At 38.8% G+C, this 24,861-nt stretch overlaps 1 protein-coding gene across 6 annotated transcripts in view; it reads left to right on the top strand.

Annotated features, from left to right (window-relative positions):
- Positions 1-24,861, top strand: part of LOC111747568 (sperm-associated antigen 16 protein-like) — an 803,762-nt gene that overhangs the window by 95,939 nt on the left and 682,962 nt on the right. For all 6 annotated transcript variants that reach the window (XM_064286709.1, XM_064286706.1, XM_064286707.1 and 3 more), the window contains one exon: positions 15,759-15,828. In XM_064286709.1, coding sequence (XP_064142779.1) covers positions 15,759-15,828 — 70 coding nt within the window. The remainder of the gene's footprint in view (positions 1-15,758; positions 15,829-24,861) is intronic.

Raw genomic sequence — 24,861 nt, 5'->3', positions numbered from 1 at the left:
GATCGAAAGAACTGAGAATTGGGAGTGGTGTGTGAGTCCCAGCTGTGCTACAAAGTAGCCGTGTAAACATTCTGCCCATTTTATATATCTGGCTGTTTCCTCTCAGACAGGAATAGAGTTGCTTGCCTTATGATTGATATGTATCTAAATGAAAACATGTTAAAAGGCTGAAAGTATTCTCTCTATGAGGCAGGGTTAAATTTTACATACTATTATTCAGATGTCCAAAAGCTGAAATTTTATTATCTGCAACTGATTTTATTTCATCCTTGTCCTGCTGAAGGCAAAAGAAAACATAACTTGCCTGTTAAAGACTATCCATATCTTTCTGGGTTAAAACAGCATCTTTGGTCGTTGGAATGTTGAATGTTGTATTAACTGACTAGCTAAAAAAATTTTCTAATTGTGTTAATTTTCTTCCTTCAATTGGATCCTCCTCTCCAGATGGTTCCTGATATAGGGGATACTTATGTGTCCATATGGCCTGTAGTATACTTGCTGTCCTGTTGGTCTTCACTTTCCAATGCAGTGTGAGTGGTTTGGTCATATTCCTGGGGCTGAGGTGCATGGTTCTGGGTGGTTCTTTTGTATACAAACCAAATATACCTTTTTTTTTAAGTCCCAGGCCCCTGTCATTGCATCTGTTTGTGATGTCCTTAACATCTGTGGCCCCGTTGTTCTGACCATGGTCCTCTTTACGGTCCAGTACTTCAAATGTTAACATTTCCATATACCCCACTGAGGCTTGTAGAGACTTTTGATTTCTCTATACTACAAATACAAGCCCTGAACAATCTGGAAATAACTTAAGGTCCATCTGCATAGGCACACTTCCTTCAGGCAATTTTCAACCACCATCTGGAAGGTGCCATGTTTTTTTTTACACACAGTGCAGAATATGAAGGTCTCTTTAAGGGGCTGTTCCCTCAGACACTAGGAGAAAGTTCACTCTATACTTGGAGTATTCTCAAATGATCAGGCTTTATGTGTCTTTTGGTTCCAACTAGCCCGCTTTGATTTTTAGCTTAGGAGATGATTCAGGATCCTTATATCTGACCTTGTGTGTCTCCTGCTCCCTCTCAGGCACAGAACCCTTCATACTTCTTTGTTCTATTGAATGGCATGTATTCCTGTCCTCTTCTACATTATGGGTCACACTTTATCTGCATTTGTCCCAAACAGTCCTGATTTATACCTGTTGCCACAGGTTAATAGCTTCTACTTTCATCCTATAAAAAAATCCCCTACTTGTGAAATTATGTGGTTACTTTACTAAGGGGAGAATTCTAAAGATCTTTTTTTTTTTTAATTAATTTTTATTAAGCTTCAAGTGAACATTTACCATTCCAATCAGTGTGTCACATGTAGGTTTACATACATCCCACTCCCTTCTCCCACTTGCTCTCCCCCTATTGAGTCCGCCCTTTCAGTCTCTCGTTTTGTGACAATTTTGCCAGCTTCCCTCTCTCTCTATCTTCCCATCCCCCCCTCCAGTCAAGAGTTGCCAACACACTCTCCAGTGTCCACCTGATTTAATTAGCTCACTCTTCATCAGCATCTCTCTCACCCCCCACTGACCAGTCCTTTTCATGCCTGATGATTTGTCTTCGGGGATGGTTCCTGTCCTGTGCCATCAGAAGTTCTGGGGAGCACTGTCTCTGGGATTCCTCTAGTCGCAGTCATACCATTAGGTATGGTCTTTTCATGAGAATTTGGGGACTGTATCCCATTGGTCTCCTGCTCCCTCAGTTGTCTGTTGTGCTCCCTGTCAGGGCAGACATCAATTGTGGCCAGGCACCAACTAGTTCTTCTGGTCTCAGGATAATGTAGGTCTCTGGTTCATGTGGCCCTTTCTGTCTCTTGGGTTCTTAGTTGTCGTGTGACCTTGGTGTTCTTCCTTTGCCTTTGCTCCAGGTGGGTTGAGACCAATTGATGTATCTTAGATGGCTGCTTGTTGGCATTTAGGACCCCAGGCGCCACAATTCAAAGTGGGATGCAGAATGTTTTCATAATAGAATTATTTTGCCCATTGACTTAGAAGTCCCCTCAAACCAAGTTCCCCAAACCCCAGCCCCTGCTCCGCTGACCTTTGAAGCTTTCATTTTATCCTGGAAACCTCTTTGCTTTTATTCCAGTCCAATTAGGCTGACCTTCCTTGTACTGAGTGTTGTCTTTCCCTTCACCCAAAGCAGTTCTTATCTACAGATTGATCAATGAAAAGCCCTCTCCCTCCCTCCCTCCCTCCCCGCTTTGTAACCACAAAAGTATGTGTTCTTCTCCGTTTTTTCTATTTCTCAAGATCTTGTAATACTGGTCTTATACAATATTTGTCCTTTTGCACCTGACTCATTTCGCTCAGCATAATGCCTTCCAGATTCCTCCATATTATGAAATGTTTCAGAGATTCGTCACTGTTCTTTATCGATGCGTAGTATTCCATTGTGTGAATAAACCACAATTTATTTACCCATTCATCCGTTGACGGACATCTTGGTTGCTTACAGCTTTTTGCTATTGTAAACAGAGCTGCAATAAACATGGGTGTGCATATATCTGTTTGTGTGAAGGCTCTTGTATCTCTAGGGTATATTCCGAGGAGTGGGGTTTCTGGGTTGTATGGTAGTTCTATTTCTAATTGTTTAAGATAACTCCAGATGGATTTCCAAAGTGGTTGTACCATTTTACAATCCCACCAGCAGTGTATGAGAGTTCCAGTCTCTCCGCAGCCTCTCCAACATTTATTATTTTGTGTTTTTTGGATTAATGCCAGTCTAGTTGGTGTGAGATGGAATCTCATCGTAGTTTTAATTTGCATTTCTCTAATGGCTAATGGTCGGGAGCATTTTCTCATGTATCTGTTGGCTGCCTGAATATCTTCTTTAGTGAAATGTGTGTTCATGTCCTTTGCCCACTTCTTGATTGGGTTGTTTGTCTTTTTGTGGTTGAGTTTCGACAGAATCATGTAGATTTTAGAGATCAGGCGCTGGTCTGAGATGTCATAGCTGAAAATTCTTTCCCAGTCTGTAGGTGGTCTTTTTACTCTTTTGGTAAAGTCTTTAGAAGAGCATAGGTGTTTGATTTTTAGGAGCTCCCAGTTATCTGGTTTCTCTTCATCATTTTTGGTAATGTTTTGTATTCTGTTTATGCCCTGTATTAGGGCTCCTAGGGTTGATCCTATTTTTTCTTCCATGATCTTTATCGTTTTAGTCTTTATGTTTAGGTCTTTGATCCACTTGGAGTTAGTTTTTGTGCATGGTGTGAGGTATGGCTCCTGTTTCATTTTTTTGCAAATGGATATCCAGTTATGCCAGCACCATTTGTTAAAAAGACTATCATTTCCCCACTTAACTGACACTGGTCCTTTGTCAAATATCAGCTGCTCATACATGGATGGATTTATATCTGGGTTCTCAATTCTGTTCCATTGGTCTATGTGCCTATTGTTGTACCAGTACCAGGCTGTTTTGACTACTGTGGCTGTATAATAGGTTCTGAAATCAGGTAGAGTGAGGCCTCCCACTTTCTTCGTCTTTTTCAGTAATGCTTTGCTTATCCGGGGTTTCTTTCCCTTCCATATGAAATTAGTGATTTGTTTCTCTATCCCCTTAAAATATGACATTGGTATTCGGATCGGAAGTGCGTTATATGTATAGATGGCTTTTGGTAGAATAGACATTTTTACTATGTTAAGTCTTCCTATCCATGATGAGCAGGGTATGTTTTTCCACTTAAGTATGTCCTTTTGAATTTCTTGTAGCAGAGTTTTATAGTTTTCCTTGTATAGGTCTTTTACATCCTTGGTAAGATTTATTCCTAAGTATTTTATCTTCTTGGGGGCTACTGTGAATGGTATTGATTTGGTTATTTCCTCTTCGGTGTTCTTTTTGTTGATGTAGAGGAATCCAAGTGATTTTTGTATGTTTATTTTATAACCTGAGACTCTTCCAAACTCTTCTATTAGTTTCAGTAGTTTTCTGGAGGATTCCTTAGGGTTTTCCATGTATACGATCATGTCATCTGCAAATAGTGATAGCTTTACTTCCTCCTTACCAATCTGGATACCCTTTATTTCTTTGTCTAGCCTAATTGCCCTGGCTAGGACTTCAAGTACGATGTTGAGTAAGAGCGGTGATAAAGGGCATCCTTGTCTGGTTCCCGTTCTCAAGGGAAATGCTTTCAGGTTCTCTCCATTTAGAGTGATATTGGCTGTTGGCTTTGCATAGATGCCCTTTATTATGTTGAGGAATTTTCCTTCAGTTCCTATTTTGGTAAGAGTTTTTATCATAAATGGGTGTTGAACTTTGTCAAATGCCTTTTCTGCATCTATTGATAAGATCATGTGGTTTTTATCTTTTGTTTTATTTATGTGATGGATTACATTAATGGTTTTTCTGATATTAAACCAGCCTTGCATACCTGGTATAAATCCCACTTGATCATGGTGAATTATTTTTTTGATGTGTTGTTGGATTCTATTGGCTAGAATTTTGTTGAGGATTTTTGCATCAATGTTCATGAGGGATATAGGTCTAAAATTTTCTTTTTTTGTAATGTCTTTACCTGGTTTTGGTATCAGGGAGATGGTAGCTTCATAGAATGAGTTGGGTAGTATTCCGTCTTTTTCTGTGCTTTGAAATACCTTCAATAGTAATGGTGTTAAGTCTTCTCTGAAGGTTTGGTAGAACTCTGCAGTGAAGCCGTCTGGGCCAGGACTTTTTTTTGTTGGAAGTTTTTTGATTACCGTTTCAATCTCTTTTTTTGTTATGGGTCTATTTAGTTGTTCTACTTCTGAATGTGTTAGTTTAGGTAGGTAGTATTGTTCCAAGAATTTATCCATTTCTTCTAGGTTTTCAAATTTGTTAGAGTACAGTTTTTTGTAGTCATTTGGCTCTGTTGTGATGTGGTCCTTCTCGTTTCTTATTCGGGTTATTTGTTTCCTTTCCTGCATTTCTTTAGTCAGTCTAGCCAATGGTTTATCAATTTTGTTAATTTTTTCAAAGAACCAGCTTTTGGCTTTGTTAATTCTTTCAACTGTTTTTCTGTTTTTAATTCATTTAGTTCAGCTCTAATTTTTATTGTTTGTTTTCTTCTGGTGCCTGATGGGTTCTTTTGTTGCTCACTTTCTATTTGTTCAAGTTGTAGGGACAGTTCTCTGATTTTGGCTCTTTCTTCTTTTTGTATGTGTGCATTTTTCGATATAAATTGACCTCTGAGCACTGCTTTTGCTGTGTCCCAGAGGTTTTGGTAGGAAGTATTTTCATTCTCGTTGCTTTCTAAGAATTTCCTTATTCCCTCCTTGATGTCTTCTAAAACCCAGTCTTTTTTCAGGAGGGTATTGTTCATTTTCCAAGTATTTGATTTCTTTTCCCTAGTTTTTCTGTTATTGATTTCCACTTTTATGGCCTTGTGGTCTGAGTAGATGCTTTGTAATATTTCGATGTTTTGGATTCTGCAAAGGTTTGTTTTATGACCTAATATGTGGTCTATTCTAGAGAATGTTCCGTGTGCGCTAGAAAAAAAAGTATATTTTGAAGCAGTTGGATGGAGAGTTCTGTATAAGTCAATGAGGTCAAGTTGGTTGATTGTTGTAATTAGGTCTTCCGTGTCTCTATTGAGCTTCTTAGTGGATGTCCTGTCCTTCTCCGAAAGTGGTGTGTTGAAGTCTCCTACTATAAATGTGGAGGTGTCTATCTCACTTTTCAATTCTGTTAAAATTTGAGTTATGTATCTTGTAGCCCTGTCATTGGGTGCGTAAATATTTAATATGGTTATGTCTTCCTGATCAATTGTCCCTTTTATCATTATATAGTGTCCTTCTTTGTCCTTTGTGGAGGATTTAAGTTTAAAGTCTATTTTGTCAGAAATTAATATTGCTACTCCTCTTCTTTTTTGCTTATTGTTTGCTTGATATACTTTTTTCCATCCTTTGAGTTTTAGTTTGTTTGTGTCTCTAAGTCTAAGGTGTGTCTCTTGTAGGCAGCATATAGATGGATCGTGTTTCTTTATCCAGTCTGTGACTCTCTGTCTCTTTATTGGTGCATTTAGTCCATTTACATTCAGGGTAATTATAGATAAATAGGTTTTTAGTGCTGTCATTTTGATGCCTTTTCATGTGTGTTGTTGGCCATTTCATTTTTCCACATGCTTTTTTGTGCTCAGACGTTTTTCTTAGTAGCTTGTGAGATTCTCATTTTGATAGTGTTTAACTTTGTGTTTGTTGAGTCGTTACGTTTTTCTTGGCTTTTTTCTAGAGTTATGGAATTGATATTCCTTTTTGTGGTTACCTTATTATTTACCCCTATTTTTCTAAGTAAAAACCTAACTTGTATCCTTCTATATCGCCTTGTATCACTCTCCATCTGGCAGTTCAATGCCTCCTATATTTAGTCCCTCTTTTTGATTATTGTGATCGTTTATCTATTGATTTCCATGATTTCCTGTTATGTGTATTATTTTGTTTATTTATTTATTTTTTAGAATTAATCTTAATTTGTTTGTTTTTGTGCTTTCCCTATTTGAGTTGCGTTGACATCAGGGCGTTCTGTTTTGTGACCTTGTATCGTGCTGGTACCTTATATTATTGGTCATCAGGCCAAACAGTCTCCTTTAGCATTTCTTGCAGTCTTGGTTTAGTTTTTGCAAATTCTCTAAACTTGTGTTTATCTGTAAATATCTTAATTTCTCCTTCATATTTCATAGAGAGTTTTGCTGGATATATGATCCTTGGTTGGCAGTTTTTCTCGTTCAGTGCTCTGTATACGTCGTCCCATTCCCTTCTTGCCTGCATGGTTTCTGCTGAGTAGTCTGAACTTATTCTTATTGATTCTCCCTTGAAGGAAACCTTTCTTTTCTCCCTGGCTGCTTTTAAAATTTTCTGTTTGTCTTTGGTTTTGGCAAGTTTGATGATAATATGTCTTGGTGTTTTTCTTTTTGGATCAATCTTAAGTGGGGTTCGATGAGCATCTTGGATAGATATCCTTTCGTCTTTCATGATGTCAGGGAAGTTTTCTGTCAGGAGTTCTTCAACTATTTTCTCTGTGTTTTCTGTCCCCCCTCCCTGTTCTGGGACTCCAATCACTCGCAAGTTATCCTTCTTGATAGAGTCCCACATGATTCTTAGGGTTTCTTCATTTTTTTAAATTCTTTTATCTGATTTTTTTTCAGCTATGTTGGTGTTGATTCCCTGGTCCTCCAGAAGTCCCAGTCTACATTCTAATTGCTCGAGTCTGCTCCTCTGACTTTCTATTGCATTGTCAAATTCTGTAATTTTATTGTTAATCTTTTGGATTTCTACATGCTGTCTCTCTATGGATTCTTGCAACTTATTAATTTTTGCACTATGTTCTTGAATAATCTTTTTGAGTTCTTCAACAGTTTTATCAGTGTGTTTCTTGGCTTTTTCTGCATTTATCCTAATTTCATTTGTGATATCTTTAAGCATTCTGTAAATTAGTTTTTTATATTCTGTATCTGATAATTCCAGGATTGTATCTTCATTTGGGAAAGATTTTGATTCTTTTGTTTGGGGGGTTGGAGAAGCTGTCATGGTCTGTTTCTTTATGTGGTTTGATATGGACTGCTGTCTCTGAGCCATCACTGGGAAACTAGATTTTCCAGGTAATCAGCTAAAAAAAAATTCAGTCAAATCCCTATCTGAATTCACTCTGGCTCCAGGTATTTGGATGTTAATGGAGCCGCCTGGGGAGGGTGAGGGAGGGATCAGAGAGCTAGGAGTGTAGCACCACAGAATATAGAGCTGATCACCGCGTTCACGCTCCGCCCCCGTCCGCCAAAATCCCAGCGGGACGGCTCCCCGGCTGGGATGCTGCTTTCCCCGCTCTGAGACCAGTCACTTCCTCCCGGGGACTCCTCCCTCCGGTGCGCCGCACTGCTCACGTGAACTGGGTGGGCGTCACCCGCACGACCAGGTGGGCCAGCCCCCTGTGTCAATTCAGGGGAATATAATTGGAGTCCGCGCTCATGCCCCACCCGCTTTCGCCAAAATCCCAGCGGGACGGCTTCCTGGCTGGGACGCTGCTCTCCCCGCTCCAAGACCAGTCACTTCCTCCCGGGGACTTCTCCCTCCGGTGCGCTGTGCTACACGCGCGAACTGGGTGGGCGTCCCCCAGCACGAACGTATGGGTCCCTCCCCGGGGTTGCTTTAGTGAAATATAGATGACCCCCCCCGCTCGCGCCCCGCCTGCTTCCCTCCAAACTCCCGGCTGGACGGCTCCCTGGCTGGGATGCTGCGCTCCCCGCTCCAAAACCAGTCACTTCCTCGCGGAGACTTCTCCCTCCGGTGCGTCGCTCCACACGCGTGAACCGGGTGGGCGTCCCCCCGCACGAACATGCGGGCCCCGCCCCGTGGTCGCTTTAGGGAAATATAGCTGACCCCCCCCCGCTGGCGCCCCGCCCGCTTCCCGCCAAACTGCCGGCGGGACGGCTCCCCACCTGGGACACTGCTCTCCCCGCTCCAAGAACATTCACTTCCTCCCGGGGACTTCTCCCTCCGGTGCGCCGCAGCACACGCGCGAACCGGGTGGGCGTCCCCCTGCACGAACATGTGGGCCCCGCCCCGGGGTCGCTTTAGTGAAATATAGCTGACCCCCCCCCCCGCTCGCGCCCTGCCTGCTTCTCGCCAAACTCCCGGCGGGACGGCTCCCTGGCTGGGACGCTGCTCTCCCCGCTCCAAGATCAGTCACTGCCTCCCGGGTGCTTCTCCCTCCGGCTGCGCCGCTACGCCGCCCGCGCCAACCAGCTAGACTCTCTACCGGGATTGGTTCAGGGGGGTAGGGCTGGGCCCCTTGTCTGTGCCGTCTGCCCCCCTGGGCTCTGCCCCAGATCAGGCTCCGAAGGTCACCTGCCTGGTACGCTGGCTCCTAGTTCTGAAAACAGTCGCTGTCTGCCTGTATTTGTTCGTTTTCCATGTCTAAGTCTGTGCTTGTTGTTCTGAGTTCGTAGATTGTTATGTATGTGATCGATTCACTTGTTTTTCCGAGTCTTTGTTGCAAGAGGGATCCGCGGTAGCGTCCACCTAGTCCGCCATCTTGGCCCTGCCTCCTCTTTTTTTTTTTTAAAACATAAAAAATGCTGTCCTTAGGATTTAGAAATACTTCTCTTTCTATCAAATATATTGTTAATATGGTAGATTCACTATGATTTGAGAAAGTCAGCTTTGAGTTCGAGATGCCATTGATGCCACCGCTGGGCTGCCAACATAAGTGTCACTATGGACAATGATACTACTAGAAATTAGATGCTCTTCTAGAATATTTTATGGATGCCAATGCAAACTGATATAGCAGCTGCCTTTTTCAGGACAAATACTGTAATGTACATGGTTCCTCATATTATCAAATTTTTATTCAAAATCGAAAATAGGTATACATGGTTGATAGAGTCTATACAATAATGTCAGTATTCTAGTTACAAGAAAGTTTGGGTAAGTGTTTTGCATCTGGAGTGGAAGGTGGAAGACTCATGATTTTCTAAATGTAGGGTGTTTCAAGTTGCTGGGTGGCCAGAATGAATGTCAGATATCCCTTACACTAGTCTAACCCTAGGATCAATTAGTGTAGTCTCCAAATTAGTGTAGGGAATATTGTTCCAGTCCTATAGCTCTCTAGGTGTGTCCTTGGGGAAGGAGTCAAGGTTACCACTTAATGAGCTGAACTTGTTTGGGTACCCTTCATATAAAGAATGATTTACTGGCCAACCAAGCTTTTTTTCTTTCCTGTTGGAGCATATTTTTCAGGCATATCCTAGTTGTAGAGCCATTAATTAGCTTTTTAACTTGAATCTATTAGTGTACCATGAAAACATAGAATGAATTTACTCAATACATTAGTGAAATGAAAACATATTAAAAATACGTAGTTTCTCTTTACAAAATGAAAATTGATCCAAAATCAGAGATCTGATACCAACTTCTTTGCTTATTTTTGTAGTCTTTGACATAGTTATACCCTGAGGGTTCAATTCTAACCAAAACTTCTAGGATATGAGTTAAGAGCAGTAAGAAGCATCTTATATTTATTACTGGATTCCTAATCATCATCTCCTTAAAATTCTTATCTTGTTGATGTTAGGTGCCATCGAATCAGTTCTGACTCATAGTGACCCTATGTACAGTAAAACAAAACACTGCCAGGTCCGGTGCCATGCTCGCAGTCATTGTTATCCTTGAGCCCATTGTTGTAACCACTGTGTCACTCTCTCATTGAGTGTTTTCCTTTTTTCACTGACTGTTTTCTTTACCAAGCATGATGTTCTTCTCCAGGGACTGATATCTCCCCATAACGTGTCGAAAGTACATGAGATGGAGTCTTGCCATCCTTGCTTCTAAGTAACATTCTGGTTGTACTTTTTCCAAGAGAGATTTGTTTGTTCTTTTGGCAGTCCATGTCATATTCAGTATTCTTTTCCAGCACAGATCAAAGATATCAGTTCTTCAGTCTTCCTTAGTCATTGTCCACTTTTGACATGCATATGAAGTGATCGAAAACACCGTGGCTTGAGTCAAGTACACCTTAGTCTTCAAGGTGACATCTTTGCTTTTTCACACATTAAAGAGGTCTTTTGCAGCAGATTTTCCCAATGCAACGTATCTTTTGGTTTCTTGACGGCAGCTTCCGTGGGTGCTGACTGTGAATCCAAGTAAAATGAAATCCTTGACAACTTTCAATCTTTTCTCATTTGTCATGATGTTGCTTATTGGTTCAATTGTGAGGATTTTCATTTTCTTTACGTTGAGGTGCAGTCCATACTAAGGCTGTGGTCTTTGATCTTCATCAGTAAGTGCTTCAAGTCCTCTTCACTTTCAGCAAGCAAGGTTATGTCATCTGCATATTGCAGGTTGTTAATGAGTCTTCCTCCAAACGTGATACAGGTTCTTTTTCATATAGTCCACCTTCTCAGATTATTTGCTCAGCATACAGAATGAATAGGTATGGTGAAAAGGTACAACCCCGATGAACACCTTTCCTGACTTTAAACCACACATTGTCCCCTTGTTCTGTTCAAACAGCTGCCTCTTGATATATGTACAGGTTCCTCATGAGTACAATTAAGTTTTCAGGAATTCCCATTCTTTGTAGTTTATCCATAATTTGTTGTGATCTACATAGTTGAATGCCTTTGCATAGTCAATAAAACACAGGTAAACATCTTTCTGGTATTACCTGCGTTCAGCCAAGGTCCATCTGACATCAGCAATGATATCCCTCATTCCATGTCCTCTTCTGAATCTGGCTTGAATTTCTGGAAGTTCCTTGTTGATATACTGCTTCAGCTCCTTTTGAATGATCTCCAGCAAAATTTTACTTGTGTGTGATGTTAATGATATTGTTCAATAATTTCCGCATTCAGTTGGATCACCTTTCTTGGGAATAGGCATAAACATGGATCTCTTCCAGTTGGTTGGTCAGGTCACTATTTTCCAAATTTCTTGGCATAGACAATTGAGCTCTTCAGCACTGTATCTGCTTGTTGAAATATCTCAATTGGTATTCTGTCAATTCCTGGAGCCTTGTTTTTTGACAATGCCATCAGTGCAGCTTGGACTTCTTCCTTCAGTACCATTCGTTCCTGGTCATATGCTACCTCCTGAAATGGTTGAACGTTGACCATTTCTTTTTGGTCCAGTGACTCTGTGTATTCCTTCCATCTTCTTTTGATGCTTCCTGCATCGTTTAATATTTTTATCGTAGAATCCTTCAATATTGCAACTCAAGGTTTGAATTCTTTCTTCAATTCTTTCAGCTTGTGAAAGACCGAGCGTGTTCTTCTCTTTTGGTTTTCTAACTCCAGGTCTTTGCACATTTCATTATAATACTTTTCTTTTCAAGCTACTCTTTGAAATCTTCTGTTCAGTTCTTTTACTTCAATTTTTCTTCCATTCACTTTAGCTACTCTGTGTTCAAGTTTTAGAGTCTCTTTTGATATCCACCTTTTTTTTTTCTTTTTTATTTCCTGTCTTTTTAATGATGTTTTGCTTTCTTCATGTATGATGTCCGTGATACCATCCCACAACTCATCTGGTCTTTAGTCATTAATATTCGGTGCGTCAAATGTATTCTTGTGATGGTCTCTATATTCAGGTAGGATATATTCCTGCAGTTGTTTTGATTTTCTGCAGCTTCAGCTTGAACTTGCGAAGGAGCAATTGCTGGTCGGTTCCATCATCAGCCCCTGGCCTTATTCTGATTGGTGATATTGAGCTTTTTCATTGTCTCTTTCCACAGTTGGAGCCTATTTGTTTCTTGTGTATTCCATCTCATGTCTTCTACGTATATAGTCACTCTTTATGTCATTGAAAAAAGGCATTTCTAATGAATAAGTTGTTGTTCTTGCAAAATTCTATGTAGCGATCTCCTGTATCGCTTCTGCCACCAAGATCGAATATTCTAACTGTTGATCCTTTTTTGTTTCTGATTCTCACATTCAAATCCGCAGGGATCATAAGTGCATCTTGATCACAAGTTTGATCAATTTCAGACTGCAGGCAGAATTGGTAAAAATTTTTAGCTTCTTTATCTTTGGCTTTGGTGTATAAGTTTGAATATTAGTGCTATTAACTGGTCTTCTTTTTAGGTGTGTGGATATTATCCTATCACTGACAGTGTTGTACTTCGTGATAGATCTTGAAATATCCTTTTTGATAATGAATGAGGCACCACTGCTCTTCAATTTTTCATTCTCTGCATAGTAGATATGATTATCTGATTCAAGATGGCCAATACCAGTCCATTTCAGCTCACTAATGCCTAGCATATCTATCTTCAGTGTTCCATTTAATTTCTGACAACTTACAGCTTTTCTAGATTTATACTTTGTACATTCCCCATTCTGATTATTAACAAATGTTTGAAGGTGTTTCATCTTATTTTGAGTTGCGCCCCATCAGCAAATGAAGGTCCCAAAAGTTTTACTCCATCCATGTCATTAAGTTTGACTGTACTTTGAGGGGCAGCTCTTCCCCAGTCATGTTTAGAGTACTTTTCAGCCTGAGGGGTTCATCTTCCAGCAGGATATCAGACAGTGTTCTGCTGCTATTCCTAAGTTTTTCACTGGTCATTTTTTTGTTTTTAGAAGTAGATCACCAGGTCTTTCTTCCTAGTCTGTTTTAGCTTGGATGCTCTGCTGAAACCTGTCCACCATTTGTTGCCCTGCTGGTATGTAAAATACTGGTGGCATAGCTTCCAGCTTCACAGCAACACACGTGCCACCACAGTGTGATAAACTGACAGGGGTGGTGGATTCTAGGGGTGGAGTGGGGATGAGATTGGGATATGGTGAGCCTGGAACGTCTTGTTGTGCCAGAAGGTGAGGAAGTGCTCATAAAAACATGTAGACAAACAAAACAACAAACAAAACCAAAAAGAAAAAAGCAAGAAAACCCAATAAAACAGTGGGCTTTGTTGTGGGCAGGGCTTTGAACCTGTTTGTTTAGTTTCAGCCCTTGCTGAGAATTTGCATTTCTAACAAGGTCCCTGCTAAGAATTTGCATTTCTAACAAATTCCCTGGAAGTTATACATAAGAATCACCTGGGAATCTTGTTAAAATGTGGATTCTGATTCAGCATATTTGGGATGGAAATGCAAATTCTCAGCAAGGCTTGGAATCTAGGTAAACTGGTTTGAAACCCTAGTTGAAGGATAAAGGAATTTTGTAGCCATCTGCAGAGGCAGAGATCCAGCACCCAAATTTTGGTTCAAGTGTTGAGACTGATGATGCCATACATACACCAAGAGGACACAACAAGTTGTATTACTTACATAATTGTGCAAAGTAGGGCTGGCCTCCCAAACAGGCTCCAAATGGCTTAAGAGAGATCCAAGAAAGGAGATTGGCTCAGGGTTTTTATGGTGGTTAGGGGTTGGGGCTAGGGTGAGATTTCTCACAAGCAGAGAGGGGCTTGGATGGTTTGCCTGTCCCACCAGTGCCAAAGGAGGAAACATTCAGACCTTCTGACCAGCTTGCTGAGATTTGGGGCACAAGGGGAAGAAAGAGAGGTGAGGCTTAAAAGCTGTGAGCCATCAAACATCAAAAAATAGAGTCATACTCCTCATTACCAGAACCAACCTGAAAGAACTCCCAGTGGTCAAAGATGGAACAATTTGAACAACAAAATAAATAATGTAGCATTGAATAGAACCCAAAGTATAAAATAAATACCTATATATCCATAAGGATACTAATAAATGGTTGAATAAATAAATGAGGGAGAGGACACAAATCTTTGTGCAAAATAATTCTAAATAATTTATGTGGCTATGCTTTCTCTCAAAGAGGTGGAGTTTAACACCTCACCTCTTAAGTATTGGTTGTCCTTAATGACTTGATTGCAAAAGTATAGTGAAAACAAGTGGGGTGGTGGGAGGAGTAATTTTACAGGGGAGAAACCTGGCCAGCACTATCTCAGTCATGTGGTCAAGGTTAACATCATCAGTAGTAAGTCATGTGGGAGCATGTACTCTTGATGTCATGGGATAATAATGGCGGTTCTCTACACTCTTTTTCCCCAAAACAATAAATCTAATCTAATCATGAGAAAAATATCTGACAAACCAAATTGAAAGATATTCTGCAAAGTACTACCCTACCAGTACTCCTGAAAATTGTCAAGTTCATAAAAAACAAGGGAAATCTGAGAAAGTACTCCAATCTATAGAAGGCTAAGGTGGCATGCTGCCTAAATGGAAAGTGGTCATCTGGATAGGATTCTGCGACAGAAAAGAGATGTTAGGAAAATTAATAAAGTCTGAATAAAACGTGGACTTTAGTTAATAATAATATATCAATATTGGTTCAGTACCAATGACAGATGAATTGAGATAATGTAAGATGTTAACAATAGGGAAAATGGGGTGTGGGGTATACAGGAACTCTCTGTACTAGTTAAATTTCTATAGATCTTTAACTATTCTAAACAAGAAGTTTAAAAAGTTTACAATCTGTATATAATTAAACAGGTGGTATTTTGTGTTGGTATAATCATATACAGTGAGAGATAAGATAGCTTTCTGAAGGTTGAATTTTAAATTTAAGTCTACTGTACAGGAAATAGGAAACCCTGGTGGCGTAGTGGTTAAGTGCTACAGCTGCTAACCCAAGGGTCGGCAGTTCAAATCCGCCAGGTGCTCCTTGGAAACTCTACAGGGCAGTTCTACTCTGTCCTAGAGGGTCGTTATGAGTCGGAATTGACTCGACGACACTGGGTTTACTGGGTACAGGAAATGTAAGTAAATGTTATGTTATCACTAATAAATGTTCTTAATTATAAAGCATATTTAATGAAACAAGGAGTGGCTGTGGGTGGAAAAATGAGCTACGAGTTTTGGGAATAAAATAGCTTCATATTTCCCAAGTAAAATTTACTTATTATTTTATAAATATAAAGATGAATTAAGTTGTTGTGAAGCATTTCACACAGAGAATCCTGTCTCAAATTATACTCCTGAATAATTCTCATTCAAAATGTGCAATGCTTATTCTTGATTCAGGAACCTGTATTGTGAAATAAATGTTTGAGAGGCATATCCATAATAGATACTTAATAATTGTCCATGAAATTGAATTTAAAATACTTATGTTTTTCTTTTGTTAAAATTTGTTTGAATTTTAAAGGCTTATATGAATTAATTCAAGAGATTAATGTTTTTGACATTTTACAATCAATATTTAAACACAGCATCTTTTTTAACCTTTTTTGAGTCATTTTGTAGATAAGCTCATATGTCTGTGTTTTATTATTTAGATATCTGGGCTTGAAGCAACATTGCGTCACATGGAAATTGGGCATAGTTACACTGCTCCTGAAATTCGAGGTAAAAATAAAATGTGATGAAAATACTAAGATAAATATATATGTATATGATACCATATAGATTAATTTTAAAGAAAAATATTAATTGTCAGTAATGAAAGGACTTCTGCTTCTGGCCATGAAGGATTACCTGGTACCAGAGTAGACTTCTCTCCATAAACATCTCTAAAATTTGACTCTGTGTGGGGGTGTGTGTGTGTATAAAAAGGTATGTATATAAACGTATATATAATATGAAATTTAGTTAATAGTGTATCAATGTTAGCTCATTACTAGTGACAGTTGTATTTTGGTAATGTAAGATATGTATATGTGTATATGTATGTCCACCACTCGTCTGTCAGTTTGTTGTACAATGGTAACTTGCAGGTTGCTGTGATGCTGGAAGCTATGCCACCGGTATTTCAAATACCAGCAGGGTGACCATGGTGGACAGGTTTCAGTGTAGCATCCAGACTAAGAAAGACTAGGAAGAAGGACCTGGCAGTCTACTTCTGAAAAAATTGGCCAGTGAAAACCTTATGAATAGCAGCGGAACATTGTCTGATGTAGTGCTGGAAGATGAGCCTCTCAGGTTGGAAGACATTCAAAATACCACAGGGGAAGAGCTGCCTCCTCAAATTAGAGTTGACCTTAAGGAAGTAGATGAAGTCAAGCTTTTGGGACCTGCACTTGCTGATGTGGCATGACTCAAAATGAGAAGAAATAGTGGCAAACATCCGTTAATAATTAGAAAGTGGAATGTATGAAGTATGAATCTAGGAAAATTGGTAGTTGTAAAAAATGAAATGGAACCCTTGAAGATAGATATCCTAGGCATTAGTGAGCTGAAGTGAACTGATATTGGCCATTTTCAACGAGACAATCAATTCTCTACTATGCTGGGAGTGATAAATTGAAGAGGAACGGTGTCACGTTCATCATCCAAAAGAACATTTCAGCATCTATCCTGAACTACAATGCTATCAGTGATAGGCTAATATCTATATGCCTATGAGGAACACCAGTTAACATGACTGTTACTCAAATTTACGTACCAACCACTAAGGCCAAAGACAAAGAAATTGAAGATTTTTACCATCTTCTGCAGTCTGAATTTGATCAAACATGCAAGGCAGATGCATTGATAATTACTGGTGATTGGAATGCAAATTGGAAACTAAGAAGGATGTGTAGTTAGAAAATATGGCCTTGGTGACAGAAACGATACTGAAGATCGCATGATAGAATTTTGCAAGGCCAATGCCTTCTTCATTGCAAATGCCCTTTTTCAACAACATAAATGGTGACTATACACATGGACCTTGCCAGGTGGAATGCACAGGAATCAAATCAACTACATCTGTGGTTGAGAGGAGATAGAGATGCTCAATATCATCAGTCAGAACAAGGCCAGGGGCCAGCTGTGGATCAGACCATCAGTTGCTCATATGCATGTTGAAGTTGAAGCTGAAGAATATTAAAACAAGTCCATGAGAGCTGAAGTACAAACTTGAGTATATCCTATCCCAATTTAGAGACCATCTCAAGAATAAATCTGACACACTGAACATTAATGACTGAAGACCAGACAAGTTGTGGGATGACATCAAGGACATCGTACATGAAGAAAGCAAGAGGTCATTAAAAAGACAAGAAAGAAAGGAAAGACCAAAATGGATGTCAGAAGGGACTCTGAAACTTGATCTTGAACATAGAGCAGCTAAAGTGAATGGATGAGGAAGTAAAGGAGCTGAACAGAAGGTTTCAAAGAGTGTCTAGAGAAGACAAAGTATTATAATGAAATGTGCAAAGACCTGGAGTCAGAGAAGAATGCCCAGAAACACAAAGAAAATCGCACCTAGGCACATCATATCCAAATCATTAAAAATTTAAGTGGGAAAATCTTGAAAGTAGTAAAAGAGATATTACATACAGGAGAACAGTAATACAAATAAAGAGGAAGAACACATCTATAGGCTAGAAATCACATTGGTGTGTGCCTAAAATTGGGTGAGGCGGGGGTGTGAATGACTGTAAAGGGGTGGTAGGGTTGCAGTGGGTGTAGATATAACTTAAAAGTTATAGATAACTTTTAAGAAGAATACAGTCAGACATAATATGAAAGAATGTCCTGAAGATATCAAAATCTCAGGAAATCTAACTCACCAAATGACTAAACATTGTAAAAAATAAAAAATATAAAAGAAGGCTTTAAAATTTGCAGTTGTCCTTTACTCTGTGATATTTTGAAGTGCCCTTTGATCAAAAGGAAAAGTCCGACCTAACATGAAGAAATAGGTTCTTTTAGTTGCAAATCCTGATTACCTGAATAGAGAGAATTCCTAAAATCCTGTACTGAATAACTTTATGTTCCTTATAATCATATACTCTAATGTTACATACGGGGTTTGCAGTGCCTTTACCTAAGCTTCTGGTGTCAGCATTTGGCTGTGTCATCTCAGACTGCCCTCACTCTGATTGCCTGATCAACTTCAACCTTACTTAGCCGATGACTGTAATATGCAAAGAAGTTGGCTTATTAGTCAGCTACTTGTTCCTCATAAATGTTGCCGTCTCTCATATTCATTTCATATATTTGTCTCCCTCTCTCTTCCTTGTTCATTCTCTTTCAGTAATATTAGCTTAATTTTTTGAATCTGTGATCTATTTATTTATTTACTAATTTTGGCTGAGGTTGGTATGACAAGAGAGATTCTTCAACTTAAATGTTATTTACACTGAAGTTAGGGAACAACAAATTGTCATGTACTCTGAACTTAGGAATAAGACAAGTTCACTGTTAGTTGCTCTGAATTTAGGGAATAAGACAAAAATTATAATGAATAAGGGAAGAGTTATCAAAGAATTTTAAAAAACATTTTCTGACTATCCAAGTGACAAGTTTATTATCAAAATTTAGAAATACTAAAATATATAAAATATAAAAAACACCCATGGTAGCTTCCACTTTAAGAATATTAATATTTGGTACACTATCTCCTCACTTGAAAAGGACTTTAAATTCAATATTTATTCTTGTATGGTATATAGAATAATAAACAAAAATCCTAGGAGAAACTATGAAAGAGTGAACTATTATTGACTAGACATTTAAACCCACAATTATCGATTTTTTTTAATGAAGAGTGATACTTCTCAAATATTTACAAGAAACTACACAGATACAATTAAGTATGCATACTATGAGGTAAAAGTTTTTTTTTTCTTTTGCAAGTTAATTTCCAAAAGTTTATAAAAAATACTGGTTTGGATTATGTTTATATTAGTTATTATTAATTTGTATCATTTTAGTTTGCTATAAGGTGACATTTTGCATGCAATAATATTTATTTCCAAACGAAATGATATATACACATACTATTGCATTTTAATAAATCTTATAGTTTATCATGGGAAAATATGAATTCAGAATAAACAGCTAAAAATGGGAAATATTTGATGAAAGAGAAAATTGTGAGAACTGATTTTAGAGCTGTACAGAGGAAGTACATGTCATGTATAGTAGGGCCAAGTAGTCCTTAAGGTTTATAGTTAAATTAATAACTGTTTTTCAAGTTGAGTATTTTGTTCCTGCTCAGAATTGTGTTAAGAGTTGCCAATTTTATGTGACCATATGGTCTAGTTTAGAAAGAGATGTTGCTCTCTTACTTTGAAAATTAGTTTTGGCTTATGGGAATAGAATTTGAATTTCAGTAATCTCAAACAAATTTTCAATGCAAATAATATCCTTATATAATTTGAGAGAAAGTTATGGGTATTATATTCTTTGAAAGTGTTCAGTGTCTGTGAATTTTAAAGGGAAAAATTTAAAAAGAGAAAAATAACATTAGACAAATTATGATACAATACTTCAGATCCTAAAGTAATTTTTAAATTAAAAAATGTAATATATACAAAAAGAGTACAGTGTACATGTTTAAAGAACAACAAAGTGAGTATTGACAGAGCCTTTGAACCACCCTAAATGTCCCCCGCAAAGGCCTTCCCTTTTCTCTCCCAGTCCAGAGGTGATCATTCTTCTGATTTTTGTGTTAATCATTTCATTACATTCCTTTTTCTTTGTAGATTTATCAAATATGCGTACTTCAACATTACATGTTTTTGACATTTATATACATGTAATTGTATCTAAGTATTTTTCTACCATTAATAAGCATTAGATAATAAACATAAGGAAAATATGGTAGAGACATGGAATTTGCTAGGATATTACTAAACATTAAGAGTGCTATGTAGAGTTTTGGAATTATATGCATTTAAGAACTATGACCACCATATGTCTGTCAGTTTGTTGTACTGTAGTGGCTTGCATGTTGCTGTGATGCTGGAAGCTTTGTCACCAGTATTTCAAACGCCAGCAGGGTCATCCTTGGTGGACAGGTTTCACCTGATCTTCCAGACTAAGACAGACTAGGAAGAAGGACCTGGCAGTCTACTTCTGAAAAAATTGGCCAGTAAAAAACTTACGTATAGTGGTGGAACCTTGTCTGATACAGTGCCGGAAGATGAACCCCTCAGGTTGGAAGGCACTCAAAATTTGACTGGGGAAGAGTAGGGTTGACCTTAATGACATGGATGGAGTCAAGCTTTCAGGACCTTCCTTTGCCGATGTGGCATGATTTAAAATGAGAAGAAACAGCTGTAAACATCCATTAATAGAAGATGCAATGTACGAAGTATGAATCTACAAAAATTGAAAGTCATCAGAAATGAAATGAAACACATAGACATGGATATCCCAGGCATTAGTGACCTGAAATGGACTGGTATTGGCCATTTTGAATCAGACAATCATATGGTCTGCTATGCTGGAAATGACAAATTGAAGAGGAATGGCGTCGAATTTATCATTAAAAGGAACATTTCAAGATCTCTTTTGAAGTACAGTGCTGTCAGTGATAGAATGATATTCATATGCATATGAGGAAGACCAGTTAATATGACTGTTATTCAAATTTACGCACCAACCACTGAAGCTGAAGATGAAGACTTTTACCAACTTTTGCAACCTGGAATTGATCAAACATGCAATCAGGATACATTGATAATTACTGGTGATTCGAATTCAAAAGTTGGAAATGAAGAAGGATTGGTAGTTGGAAAATATGGCATTGGTGATAGAAATGACACCGGATATCCCATGACAATATTTTGCAGGTCCAATGACTTCTTCATTGCATATACCTTTTTTCAACAACAAAAATGGTTACTCTACACCTGAACCTCACCAGATGAAGTATGCAGGAATCAAATAAGCTACATCTGTGGATAGTGATGGAAAAGCTTAATATTATCAGTCAGAACAAGACCAGCAGACGACTGTGGAACAGAACATCAATTGCTCATATGCAACTTCAAGTTTAAGTTGAAGAAAATTAGAACAAGTCCATGAAAGCCAAAGAATGACCTTGAGTATATCCCACCTGAATTTAGATACCATCTCAAGAATAGATTTAAATCTTTGAACACTAACGGCCGAAGACTAGATGGATTGTGGAATGGCATTGAGGATGTCATATGTGAAGAAAGCATGAGATGATTAAAAAGAGAAGAAAGAAAAGACCAAAAAGGATGTCAGAAGAGACTCTGAAAGTTGCTCTTGAATGTAGAGTAGCTAAGGTGAAACAAAGAACTGATTAAAAGCACTGAACAGAAGATTTCAAAGGGTGGCTCAAGAAAACAGAGTAAAGTATTATAATGAAATATACAAAGAGCTGGAGATAGAAAACCAAAAGGGAAGAATACATTCGGCATTTCTGAAGCTGAAAGAACTGAAAAAAAAAAAATTCAAGCCTCAAATTGGCAATAGTGAAGGATTCTGTGGGGAAAATACTTAGCAACACAGGAAGCATCAAAAAAAGATGGAAGGAATACACAGAATCACTGTACAAAAAAGAATTGGTTGACACTTAACCGTTTCAGGAGGTAGTATATGATCACGAACCGATGGTACTGAAGGAAGTGGTCCAGGCTGCACTGAAGGCGTTGGTGAAAAACAAGGCTCCAGGAATTGACGGAATACCAATTGGGATGTTTGAACAAACAGATGAAGCACTTGAAATGCTGAGTTGTCTATGCCGAGAAATTTGGAAGACAGCTACCTCGTCAACTGAGTGGAAGAGATCTATATTTGTTCCCAATCCAAAGGAAATTGATCCAAAGGAATGTGGAAATTATTGAACAATATCATTAATATTGCACACAATTAAAATTTTGCTGAAGATCATTCAAAAGTGGTTGTAGTAGTACATCTACAGGAAACCACCAGAAATTCAAGCCAGATTCACTGAAAGGCATTATGCTGAGTGAAATCTGTCAGTTGCAAAAGGACAAGTATTGTATGAGACCACTATTATAAGAACTCAAGAAATCATTTAAATGCAGAAGAAAATATTATTTGATGGTTACGAGGGTGAGGAGGGAGGGAAGGAGAGGGGTATTCACTAATTAGATAGTAGATAAGAACTATTTTAGGTGAAGGGAAAGACAACACACAATGTAGGAGAGGTGGTCAGTACATCTGGACTAAACCAAAAGCAAAGAAGTTTCCTGAATAAACCAAACGCTTTGAAGGCCAGAGTAGCAGGGGTGGGGGCCTGGGGACTGTGGTTTCAGGAGACATCTAGGTTAATTGGCATAATAAAACGTATTAAGAAAACATTCTGCATCCCACTTCAGAGAGTGGCATCTGGGGTCTTAAATCCTAGCAAGCACCATCTAAGTTTTATCAATTGGTCCCAACCCACCTGGAGCAAAGGAGAATGAAGAACACCAAAGACACAAGGTAATTAAGAGCCCAAGAGACAGAAAGGGCCACATGAATCAGAGACGACATTAGCCTGAAACCAGAAGAACTAGATGGTGCCCAGCTGTAACTGATGACTGCCCTGACAGGGAACATAACAGAGAATCCCTGATGGAGCAGGAGAGCAGTGTGATGCAGACCTCAAATTCTTGTAAAAAGATGAGACTTAATGGTCTGACTGAGACTAGAAGGACCCTGGGAGGTCATGGCCCCCAGACCTTCTGTTAGCCCAAGACTGGAACCATTCCCAAAGCCAACTCTTCAGATAGGGATTGGACTGAAATATAAGATAGGAAATGATGCTGGTGAGGAGTGGGCTTCTTGGCTCAAGTAGACACATGAGACTACGCGGGCTGCTCCTGTCTGGAGGGGAGATGAGAAGACAGAGGGGGACAGAAGCTGGCTGAATGGACATGGGGAATACAGCGTGGAGAGAAGGAGTGTGCTGTCTCATTATCGGGAGAGCAACTAGGAATACATAGCAAAGTGTATATAAATTTTTGTATGAGAGACTGACTTGATTTGTAAACTTTCACTTAAAGCACAGAAACAAAAACAACAACAAAAAAACCACTCATGCTGAAAAAAAAAAAAGAAATTGAAGCCAGATTCAGAAGAGGATATAGAACCAGGGATGTCATTGCTGATGTTCTATGGATCATGGCTGAAAGTAGAGAATACTAGAAAGATATTTACCTGTGTTTTATTGACTATGCAAAGACATTCCACTTTGTGGATCGTAACATATTATGGATAACCTTGCAAAGAATGGGAATTCCAGAACACTTCATTATGTTCATGAGGAACCTGTACGTAGACTAAGAGGCAGTCATTCAAACAGAACACGGGGATACTGCATGATTTAAAGTAAAGAAAGGTGTATGTCAGACTTGTATCTTTTGTCATAATTATTTAGTCTGCATTCTGAGCAAATATTCCAAGAAGCTGGACTATCTGAAGAAGAATTGGGCATCAGGATTGGAGGAAGACTCATTTCAGACCTGCAATATGCAGATGATAGAACCTTGCTCGCTGAAGGAGTAGAACGCTTGAAGCACTTAATGATGAGGATCAAAGGCCACAGCCCTCAGTATGGATTACAGTTTAGCATGAAGAAAACAAAAATCCTCACAACTGGCCCAATAAACAACATGATGATAGATGGAGAAAAGATCGAAGTTGTGAAAGATTTCATTTTACTTGGATCCACAGTCAATGTCCACGGAAGCAGCAGTCAAAAAATCAAATGATGCGTTCCATTGGGCAAATCTGCTTCAGAAGATCTCTTTAAGTGTTAAGAGCAAAGATGTCACTTTAAGGACTAAGATGTGCCTGACCCAAGTCATGGTGTTTTCAATTGCCTCATATGCATGTGAAAACTGGACAGTGAATAAGGAAGACCTAAGAAGAATTGATGCCTTTCAATTATGTTGTTGCTGAAGACTATTGAATATACCATGGGCTGCCAGAAGAATGAACAAATCTGCCTTGGAAGAAGTACAGCCAGAATGCTCCTTAGAAGCGAGCATGGCTAGATTTCATGTCATGCACTTCAGACATGTTATCAGGAGGGACCAGGCCCTGGAGAAGGACATAATGCTTGGTAGAGGGTCAGTGAAAAAGAGGAAGAGTGTCTGCGGAAATATGCTCAAGCATCACAAAGATTATGAGGATGGTGCAGGATCGGGCAGTGTTTTGTTCTGTTGTACATAGGGTTGCTATGAGTTGGAACTGACTCAGTTGTACCTAACAACAACAACAAGCATGAACATGACACAGACTTTTTTTGTCCAAGCCTCTCTTTTGTTTTGCCAAATCAAGTAAGATCCTCCTTTCACAAATCTTTTTATAAGTAAAAGTGGGCCTTCTTTGATGGAGAGTAGAAATTGTGTTTATTCTTGCTACTTTTAAAAAATAATTGGGGAACATTATTTCTCTGTCAATACCACAAACAGTATGCAGTATTTATTCTCATGTCTTAGTTCCAGATATTGAATATTTTCCTAGAATTTATTAAAGTAAGCATTTTTATAACTTGCTCCTTAGTCATTTTATTTATGGAGCTCCTGTATAAACTACTAAACCAAGCCCTTTTGGATTTTCCTCTTTCACTTGTAATCCTTATTATTTTTGTTTCCTGCTTTTTATTTCTCTTGGCTGACAGTCTTTACGAAATGTTGCTTATTAGTATTTTTGTGCCACCTCAGTTCTGCTCATATTCTTTGA

Source organism: Loxodonta africana, chromosome 6 (assembly GCF_030014295.1).
Source record: "Loxodonta africana isolate mLoxAfr1 chromosome 6, mLoxAfr1.hap2, whole genome shotgun sequence".
Taxonomy (NCBI): Eukaryota; Metazoa; Chordata; class Mammalia; order Proboscidea; family Elephantidae; genus Loxodonta; species Loxodonta africana.
The sequence above is the reverse complement of the archived record's forward strand: the minus strand, read 5'-3'. Positions and strand labels throughout refer to the sequence as shown.